At 55.3% G+C, this 10,284-nt stretch overlaps 2 protein-coding genes across 2 annotated transcripts in view; both read left to right on the forward strand.

The window, feature by feature from the left end:
- Window positions 1-366: 366 nt before the first annotated feature.
- On the forward strand, window positions 367-774 carry LOC103777213 (C-C motif chemokine 21-like; the record flags this gene model as incomplete). Its single annotated transcript, XM_008944756.1, has 2 exons — window positions 367-487; window positions 606-774. Coding segments are annotated over 2 exons (290 nt in total), but the record flags the coding sequence as incomplete, so codon positions are not given.
- Window positions 775-1,122: 348 nt separating this feature from the next.
- Window positions 1,123-10,284, forward strand: part of CCL19 (chemokine (C-C motif) ligand 19) — a gene marked incomplete at its 3' end in the record, with an annotated part of 10,148 nt that continues 986 nt past the window's right edge. The window contains exon 1 of the mRNA XM_008944757.1: window positions 1,123-1,141. Within this exon, the coding sequence (XP_008943005.1) occupies window positions 1,123-1,141 (19 nt within the window). The remainder of the gene's footprint in view (window positions 1,142-10,284) is intronic.

Here is a 10,284-nt window from a genome sequence, read left to right on the forward strand (position 1 = left end):
GCGCGTGTGTGCACGTGGCTGTTGGGGTGGCAGCAGCACCCCAAGCTTCCAAGTGCAGCAGGAGGATGAGGTTCAAACCCTTTGCAAGGAATTTATCTTTGCCTCAGTTTCCCCTTTGCTGGCAGAGAAACTAGTGTCACGTATCCCCCAGGGCAGGGTCTGACCTGCAACAGGGCACTGGGGCTGAGAGCTCCCACCTCCACATGCTGCCCCAGCATCTGTCCTACCAACGACACCAAGCCAGCCCCATGCCATCAGCTGGCTGGGCTGGGCTCCCCTGGGGCTGGGAAGGGTCTGAAATCTTCCTTTCTCTCAGGCATTGGCAGGTCTGCCTTCCAAAGGGTCTGAAATCTTCCTTTCTCTCAGGCATTGGCAGCTCTGCTTCAGACTGCTGCCTGAAGTACAGCCAGAGAACCATCCCCAGCAATGTGGTGAAGTCCTACAGCATCCAGGGCCCTGAGACGGGGTGTTTGCTGAAGGCTGTCGTGTAAGTACTCTGCTGCAGTCAGGACTCCCCGGAGCAGCTTGGGTCCAGCCAAACCCTCCCTCTCCATCTCTTCCCCCCTGCCCACACCCCCAGCAAGCCTTTCTGCCTGCGCCCCCAGGTTTACCACCAAGAAGAACAAGAAAATCTGCGCCTCTCCCAATGACCTCGCCATCCAGAAGCTGATGCAGAACTTGGACAAGAAGGTCAGGAGGGACAAGGAGAAGAAAGAGGGACAGTCTCCACGTGCCAGGCGCAGATCCAAGCGTCAGAAGCGGCAGCGGATCTAAATCAGGCCTGAAGAGGTAGGTGGGGAGGAGCAGGGCCAGCAGGGTGACCAAGTGAGGGTGCTGCCCTCCAACCCTGACCCTTCCTTGTGGAGGAGTGGGTGTCTGACTCCCATGGCCAAGCCTGGGAGGGCTGCCAGAGCTGTGGGTGGAGTGTGGAGGTCCCCAGGGCATGGCTTCTTCCCAGCCTGTGCTTGCTTAAAAATCAGATTCTTTCTGGAGCTGCCTGGGGACAAGCAAGAAATATTGTGCGAGGAGAGGCCCCCTGAGTGGGGTGAGTGCTCCCACCGAGACCCTCTCCACCTCACTGCCCTCTCCTTGCCTTCCTCAGGACGGACGCTTTCCCTAACGATGACCGACCCACCGCCTGGCAACGGACACCCACTGACCACCCACCCTCCTGACAGCCCCTCAGCGAGGGTGGGGCTGTCTGAGGGGGCTGCTCCCTCGGCGCTGCCGTGCCTGCACCAGAGAGCCCCCGCGGTGCCTGCCACAGAGACCCCTTGGCTGGGACCCTCACACCGGTGGGGTGCTCTCGGCACGTGGGGCACCCAGGTCCTCTCTTGCCCCATGGCCACGCCAGTGAGGACCTGGACTTGCCTGGCAGCTGAGCCATGGCCCCGAGGGGGAAGTGGGCAGCCTTCCTACCTAAGGGGATTTCTATAGCCTGGCAGGATGGCAGCTTTTCCTATGACTTTTTTTTGGGGGATTTTATACATTTGTATTTATATATGAAGACTGTGCTTTCATTCATTCTTCCTGGAAAGCTTTACTTCTGGCTCCTTCTGCTTCACAGAGTGCCCTTTATGCTGCAGGCTGGCTTTTCTGGAAGATTGCTCTTATTTTTCTACCAAATAAATGTTGGCTGCGTTTCATTTCCCTCTCACCTGTTTGCTCCTTTTTGGCTTGCAAGGCTGTGGGGTGCCAGGCGGGTCCCAGATCCCTGTGGTCCTGCCCAGGCAGCTTGCTGGACAATTCCTTCCTCGCAGGGCAATTAATAGTGACTGAGATGGGGAGTGTGGGAGCAGTGGGAGTGATAGTGTGGCTGTATGTCTGGGCTGTTCTAGGCTTTTCCTTCTGCTTTCATAGCGCACTGTTGCAGTGTGGTTTGGAGGAAAAGAGTCAGGATTTGTCCCTTTGATTTTAATTTTTTTTTACTGTACCACAACCCCAGTGCTATCTGCTTGCAGAAACTTCAGACGAGGACTTTGGTCAGTAAAGGCCTATTAAGTCATATAATTGCGATAATAGGATTTGCAGGGCTTAACAGTATCAGCAAAGGGTGTGTGTTGGCTGGATTAAAGCTTGCAGCTGTTTCTATCAGTAACATTTATCTGGCTTGATTGCTTATTAGGTGGGCATTTAGATTTATTATTTTAAGGCTGTGTAAAGAAACTGTGAAGTCCAAGATACCATCCCTGAGCACGGAACGGGCGCTGAGCTGGCTCCGTGATGCCTTCTCCAAGCAGGAGCATGTGGCTGTTGGCCAGGTTGGCTTTTGGACAGGATGTGAGGCAATAAAATATATCCTTTACAACCAAATTCGCTTGTTCTGGCTGTTGTGATGGGCTTTTGTGGGCCAGGAGGAGCTGCAAGGGTGGCTGCTCTCCTACCCTCTTACACTGTCATCCCCCAGGTACTGGCTTTTGCAGCCCCCCAGGGTGCTGCATCCCTGGGGTGCAGGAGCTGGGAGCTGCTGGCTTAGGGGAGGGGGACCATGCTAGTCCCCTCTCCTGCAGCTGTGCTGTTCAGCAAGGTGAAGCTGTCCTGTTTGCTCATCTGTCTCCACCGAGATGCCAGCAAACACAGGAGCATGGAATGGGTTTGTACGTGGCTTCTTTGCTAATGGCAGAGCTTTTCCATCTGACTCCAAACCTCCCTGGACAAGCACCGCTGGCTCAAAGCAGGAGCTCTGTGCTGCTTGGGGAAAACAGCATTAAGCTACGTTATTAGTGAGGCTGTTCTCTGGCCTGGGCTTTGCTGAAAGCCTGGGAACTGACACCCACACACTGAGAAGATCAGCTGGGGCTGCCATAGGAGAGCTGGAGGCAGCCCTGGGTTTTCTGGGGATGCACAGCATCCAGCCCTGTGAGGCTGGCCCTGCCTTCTGCTGGACTCTCTTACGCTGGTCGCAGTGTCAGGGGATTGTGAAATAATTGCAAAAACCCCACAGAAAGGAGGCTCAGACAAGTACGTCTGCAACCACAGGCAGCAAAGCATGAGCACATGGCAGGAACGAGCCAGCGTGTGAAATGTGTACTAGAGCCTCTGTGGCTGCAGATGTAAACACCATGCGGGTGGGTTTCTTCCCTACAAATGCTAGGCAGGCATTAGGATAAAACAGGTTATACAGACGAGTCCTTGCAGGTGCTCTAGTTTTCCCTAAAATTCACCATAAAAGCAGGACTTCTGGAAGAGCACCAGAGTTTGCCCCATGCTCAGGCACAGATACCTGCCCAGGAGGGCACATATGAGCACAGACACGATGCACAAATGCAGCCCCACGTGTGCTTGTGCCTGCACACATACGGAGATTTGCACATCACTTCCAGCTCTACTGCAGAATGTTGCTTTTAAGGAAAATAAGGTGCCGGGGTTAGTGGGAGCCTCTTGTTGGCAAGGCAGGTGGCTGCAATGCTGCCATGGTGAGATGGCACCAGGGAAACACCTCCAAGAAGATTCTCTGTGAGATGCTGAAGGGAGAGGCAACAGGCTGGGATCTGGAGTGTGCAGCAAGAGCCAAAACCTCTTTCCCATGGAGGAGCTGAATCCACGAATCCCAGCTAAGACAAGCAATGTAAAGAAGATGCTCTCAGGTGATGCTGCAGTGAAGCAGCAGAGGAGGATTCAGACAGCTGTACCCCTTGGCAGGGCAAACCTGCTGCTTCACCCCATGTGCAAAGACCAGGAGACACTGATGCAGCGTGTGCCAGGGCAGTGGATGTGCAGGGGCTGTACAAGCACCCCTAGGCATTCTGCAGGGAAGGAAAGAAAGTCTCAACTGTGTCAAGCAGAGCAAAAAGTTAGGAGAGATAGGCCACCCTGGAGCAGAAAGGCTTCAGTGACAGCAGAAAGTAGCTAGGAAAGACAGAAAACAGAGAATGCAGCCAAGAAACGGGAGGTCTTGACTCTGGGCCAAATGATTAGCTGAAGTTGTTAGCTGGTGCAGACAGTGCTCCAGGCTTGCACTGGCAGTGTGGTGTGCTGGGCTTTAAGGCTGGACTGAGCTCTAGTGAGGCTCTTCTTGGGACATGTGCACCAGCTCCATCTTTCCATCCCGTGCTGATCCTGAGAAGCGCTCCTGCTCCTATGCAGGACCCAGCCAGCTATGCTGCAGCAGACCAGTGGGTGCCAAGGGCTTTTTCTGTGGTTGTGTGGGTGCTAGAGGGGCTGTGGTTTCCAAGTGAAGCTTCAAGGTGTTTTTTTATGCTCTCTCTACCAGTACTGCCCTCCTGGAGTCTGCTATGGTCTTGAGAGCAGAGAAGAGGTGAAGTGGCTGGTGGGCAATTGGGACTCCCACCCTTCCTGCCCCAAGATATTTCTCAGTCCCAGCCATCCCTTGGCACCCATCCTGTCATAGAGGTCCCCAGTCCAGACCCTACTCTCAACCCTTCCTTTGCCTACATGTAGCTCCCAAGTGCCCTCCTTCCCTCGTTCTCTGTGTTGCTTGGCTTTGGGGCATCCTCATGCTCCTAGTCCTCCTTTCATGTGCCCAGACCCCCATGTCTCTCCATTCCCTCCCATCCTGCTGGGGATTGCAGACCTACTCCCAGGATGCAGCTTTCCAAGGCATGGTGAAAGACCATCTTCTCTCCTCTGAGAATGTCCTGCCGTGAGGCCAATGTGAGCCGTGTCTCAGAGCTGCACCAGACTGAGAACCTCACAGCCTCCTGTGTCCAGTGTCACCCTAAGAGCCAACAGAGCAGTCAAAGAAAGCAGTCTTTAGGGATTTTGATCTACCTCACATGCTTTCAGATCTGTCCATGGGTGAGTTTGGGGTGCAGCCTCAGCAGGCATCCTTCCTGCCAAGCCACACAGAATCATTTTGGTTGGAAGAGACTTTCAAGATCCTCAAGCCCAATCATTAACCCAACACTGCCTAGTCTACCAGTAAACCATGTCACTCAGCACCACATTTCCATGGCTTTTAAATACCTCCCCAGATGGTGACTCTACCACTTCCCTGCGCAGCCTGTTCCAATGCTTGACAACCCTTTGGGTGAAGAGATCTTTTCCTAATCTCCAGCCTAAACCTGCCCTCATGCAAGTTGAGGCCATTTCCTCTTGTCCTATTGCTTGTTACTTGGGAGAACAGACTGATCACCACTTCACTACAGTCTCCTGCCAGGCGAGTGGTAAGGTCTCACCTGAGCCTCCTTTTCTTCAGGCTAAACAACCCCAGGTCCCTCAGCCATTCCTTGTGGACAAGCTCTAGCACCTTGATGCCTTTCTTGTAGTGGAGGGGCCCAAAACTGAACCCAGAATCTGAGGTGCAGCCTCACCAGTGTCCAGTACAGGGGCACGATCCCTGCCCTAGTCGTGCTGGCCACACTAGTGCTGATACAAGCCAGGATGCTGCTGGCCTTCTTGGCCACCTGGGCGCACTGGTGGCTCATGTTCAGTCAGCTGTCAACCAGAGTCCACAGGTCTTTTTCTACCAGGAAGCGTTCCAGTCACTTGTCCCCAAGCCTGGAGCTTGAGGTTGTTGTGACCCAAGTGCAGGACCTGGCACGTGGTCTCGCTGAACCTCCTTACTTCAAGGAAATTGCTGCGGGGCTGTTTTTTTTTCACAGGTCTCCAAGCTGTTCCCCAGTGTCCTTTCCTGAAACCCCCAGAGTGGTTGCAGAGAGCAGGACAGGCAGCATGATGGCAGGGAGCCAGGACTGGGGGCATCCCACCTGGCCACTGCCATCTCATTGCCATCACGGCGTGGCCAAGGACATTTGCAGGAAGCACCTGGCTGGGAAACTGTGCAGCCCAAGGATGATGCTGAGGGACCTATGTGCTGCAAGGACTCCAGGAGATGGATGCTCACCTTAAGGAGTTGAGCGGGACCCTGCTGAAGGGTCTCTGCTGCCCATTGCCTACAATGACGTCAACATCAATGACACTGAAGGCAATGAGTGCTAGGGACAGATGGGCTCTAACAGAGCGGGAATTGGCACCTTCTGCATCCCTTTTAGCCAGATCTTCAGGACCATCTTTGCTCCCTCTGGGCAAAGGCATGAATTGCTCTTTTTTTTTCCCCTTAGCCCCATTTAAATCAGATACTGGATTCTTTCAGCTGAAGGACATCCAGTGGGGCCCTGAGGCCCATGGGGTGGTGGTGGCCTCAGCCCCTGTACGGCACCAGGATGGGGGCAGCAATGGGGGCAGTGCGGGAGGCTCCCTCGAGCCGGGAGATTCGAGGGAAATTGAAACAGCCTCAGTGCCTGCCCACTATTTCCCAATGAGGTGAATCCAGCCAGGCCAGATCCTGCCGCAGGGGCTGACTGTGTCTGGAATTTGCTGAAATTCCCCCTTTGCCCATTCCAGCTCTGGAGGTGGAAAGCAGAGCACCGCAAGGCACCCCAGGGAGAACGCTGGAACCCATGAGCCTGGCAGGGAGCAGCCGCCCCAGGCGCTCCCGCAGCTCACAGGTCTCCACGAGGCTGGCAGCGTGGCTGGTGCAACCTGAGGAGAGGCTGGGGCTGGAGGTGATACTCACACGGCCCATTTACATTTTGATGGGTTGGATTTCCCACAGGGATCATCGCCCCCCATGCTCAGTTTCCACTTTAATTAAGAGCTGCACTGTGGAGGCTTCTGCAGGGGTGAGTGCTCATGGATGCTTCCTGCTGCCTGTGGTGTCCTTGGGGCTGCAGCTCCAGCACTCCTAAATTGCTCTGGATGAGTCTTAAAAGTGGGTCAGTGTACGCAATGCTCTCCCATCTTCCCAAATCGCACCAGATCCCCTGACTGTTCCCTGCCTGCATTTGTCTTTGAAGAGCCTGGACCCCAAAACATCCTGTCTTCCCCATCCACACCATCTCTTCTGCTCCCCGAGGCTCTGCCCTCTGAGGGGGATGTGGTGACCTCACTGCATGCCACAGAGATGCACTTCAGAGATGACCACTCTCTTCTTAGAACCGTGGAGGGGGGGGGGGAAACCCACCACATTCCCCTTTCACAACACGTGGAAAGCCCCTTTCCTCACCCTTGTGCCCCTCCTGGGGAGCAGAGGCGACTGAAGCAGCTGTGCTTTCACCCACTTGGCACCCGGACAGCTGCTGGGAGGAGGCAGAGCCTCTCTTTCCTGCCCCTCTGTGCAGCAGGGGCTTCGGGCAGCAGAAGGAGAGGGAGCCCCTGTGCCCAGAAGCAGTTGAGGGGTTTATCCTCAGAAGGATGCCTTCCCAACACTGGACATGCTGCTTCCAGCGCTTGGCTAGCTGGGAGCCAGCAGCAGGTAGGAGCCCTTTGTGCCAGGGAATTGCCTGGGGACCACCCACTTGCTGTGGGGATCAAGACCCCAGCAGTGCCTGGAGGAGGGGTCCAACAGGAGAGGCCCCCCCTGTCCAAGACTTCCAGCACCTATTGCCGGTCTTCAGGCATGCTCTGATAGCTGCCAAACCCACCAAATGTGCAAGGAGGCGAGGGTTTGCCATTGGGCACCCCCAACATCCCTCACTGGGGGGTCAGGGCTCTGCTTTTGGGGGTCCCTCTTCATGGGGGCCATCATGCTGTCAGTCCACCTGTTGGGGAGGAGCTGGCGCTGGGTTAGGAGTGGCTGTGCCTGGAGATCTGGCCACCAGCATCAGCAGCAGGAGCCTTTGTCCTCCCTGCTGAGGTATCTCTGTGGCAGTGCAAAAAAAAGATCAAGTGGAGGCCAGGCCCCAGAACCAGCCTGCATCCCCAAACCTGCAGGGAGGCTGGAGCTGATGACTGACACTAATCCTCCCCCACCTAAATTCCCGTTCCACCAGCCAAGATTTCTCTTCAATAGCTTGTGAGTTCTAGATGAAGGCAGGTGCTGACTGAAGTTAAGCTGGCATATCCTGTGCCTCCCACGAGCTCCTGCTTAACCCCTTTGGCACAACGCTGGCTTGCCAGGGCACAGGAGTGGCTGGATGCAAGGCTCTTCTGATGGAGGAGACCACCCTGTGCATGAGGCTGGTGCCAGTGCCAGTACTGAGATGGAGCACCTTGGCTGGAGTCTCCTCTTGCTTCTTAACATGGGGGAGGGAAGGGGCAAATTTCACTGTCTCTTACTGCTGAGAGGAGTGGAGAGACTTACTGAGGTTCCTGCATCCCAGCACGGTGTCTAGTCCCTGGGTAGAAGTGCCAGGAGAGTACAAAGCTGGAGCAAGGGAGTGAAGGGATGAAGATCCCACTCCAGGATTTGTTTGCTCTTGTGGGGAAATACTTTTTCTATTATCAGTTGGAATTTCCCTGGGTACAGTTTCCTCTCATCCTGTCCCTGTGTCCCTTCAAGAAGAACCTGGCTCTGATATTTCTCCAAACCCCTACAAGGCATCTGCTGGAAGCAGTGAGACCCCCTCCACTGTCTCTTCCCTGGGCTGCAGAACCCCACGCCTCTCAGGGTCCCACATGCCACATATCAGGGCTGAAGCAGGCAGGTTAAAGGACATCAGTGCAGGTGGCACTGGCATGGTGGTGAGTCACCATGATGAGGAGGAACAGCCCCTGTCCCCGTGTTCCGTGACGGTTTCCAGTGGCACTGCTGGTCTTCCCTCCCTACAGTGCTCATGCAGCCAGTGAGCTGCTGGCATCCCACTCTGTGCACACTCTGGGGGGATTTCTGCTCTTGTGCTGAGAAAACCTGTTTCCGGGAAGCTCTGTAGCTGCCTTGACCATGATCCTGTTTGCTGGGACACCTGGAAAGCAGGTAACCTTTTGGCATGTGAGATTGTGGCCCTGGAGTGGATCATGCTGGCTGGGTATGCCAGCCATTGGATATGCCCCACACACAGGCAAGGGGGAGGGCAGGGAGAGTCATCCAGGCTCCTATGACCAGATGGGGTGGCTCAGGGCTAGCCAGGTATCACCCCAGTACTGATATATACCTAAAAAAATGGGATTGAGGCAAGTTCTCCCCCCAATGTCAGTTGGTTGAGCCTGTGTGCTATCTAATGGAAACGTCACGGAGATACCTCAGAGAAGGCATTGGGAAATGTATGGGGTCAGACTCCCCCATGTTTTTGCCCAGGGAACCAGGTGAAGGCACCCTGGAGCTGCTCTGGTCCTGACCAGCAGCCCCTGTGGCCCAGGTTCTGGCAGCGGAGGGGGCAGGAGCATATTTGGCTCTGGGACTGCAGAGCAGCTGCCTGCAGGGAAAGCAGCCGGGATATTCGGGAACTGCTCAGAAATTGAAATTCAGCTTGACTTCTGGCAACTTCCCACGCCTCTTCTCCTTAAGAAAGTGAAAGCTGCGGGCTAGAAGGATAAATAGACAGCGTGGAGCACAAGCAGCAGAGCACAGGGAAGCTGTGCAGAGCTCACCTCTCCTGACCAGAGCACCATCACCACCCTCTGCCAAACTCAGCAGCAAAATGCAGCAGCTGCATCTTCTCTGTCTCGGTCTCCTGGTGCTGGGATGTATCCGGAATGGTAAGAGGGAGCCCCTTAGGCCTTTCTTGCGGGATGGAGAAGATGTGGTTTCTTGCTTTCTTTTGTACTTTCAGCAGACTTTTAGAGGGACTCTCTCACAGCCTTCCTGTGTCCTCTGCTTGTAACGTCTCCCAGAGGAGCTCAGTCCTGCCCAAAGTCCAGACAGGATACTGCAGGGCACTGGAGCTGGAAAGCTGTGCTTGGGAAATGCCATGGAGCAATCCTGCCTCCCAGTGCCCTAGCCTAGCTTGTGCACACCGGGCTGGCATCTCCTTGGTCCCATTCTCCCCAGCACACCAGGGGAGCACCCCTGGCCGCCTTTGGTGTGCAGCAGCTTGGGGACAAGTGGCAGGGCTGGGAGAGGGTGGAAGGCATGTTTTATGGCAGACCCCATGTTTGAAGCACGCTGGAGTTGGACGCGGGGTTTGCAGAGGTCACAGCTGTCTGGGTGGGTGACACCAGGCCCCCTGCTCTGCTGCAGGGAGCTAGGGAGTCCAGAGACCTTGTGGTGTTCCACTACACCTCGCTGCCTGGGGTTATAGGCATCCCTGGGCTCTGCCGGCCTTGAGGGGCATTAACAATGAATACAACATTTCCTTGGAGGGTGACGGAGCCCCCCTACCCTGCAGAGAAGTGCAGACAACTGCGTCCCCTTGGCTGTCACAGAATTGATTGGTATGGGGTGGGCTGGTGATGGGTAGCTACAAAACCTACAGCTGCTTCAGCAAACACAGCTGAAGCCACTTCTGGTCCCTTGGAAATGCGCATCTTCAGCACTGCAGCATTCAGAATCAGGGTGAAGAGCCCCACGCTGCCCTGCTTGCCAGCTGTCCCCGGCCCCAGGGGTGCAGGAGGGGCCTGGATGTGCTGCAGAGCTGCCTTCTGCCGATCTGCTGCTTCTCACCT

The sequence above is a fragment of the Merops nubicus genome, unplaced genomic scaffold (genome assembly GCF_000691845.1).
Source record: "Merops nubicus isolate BGI_N331 unplaced genomic scaffold, ASM69184v1 scaffold14037, whole genome shotgun sequence".
Taxonomy (NCBI): domain Eukaryota; kingdom Metazoa; phylum Chordata; class Aves; order Coraciiformes; family Meropidae; genus Merops; species Merops nubicus.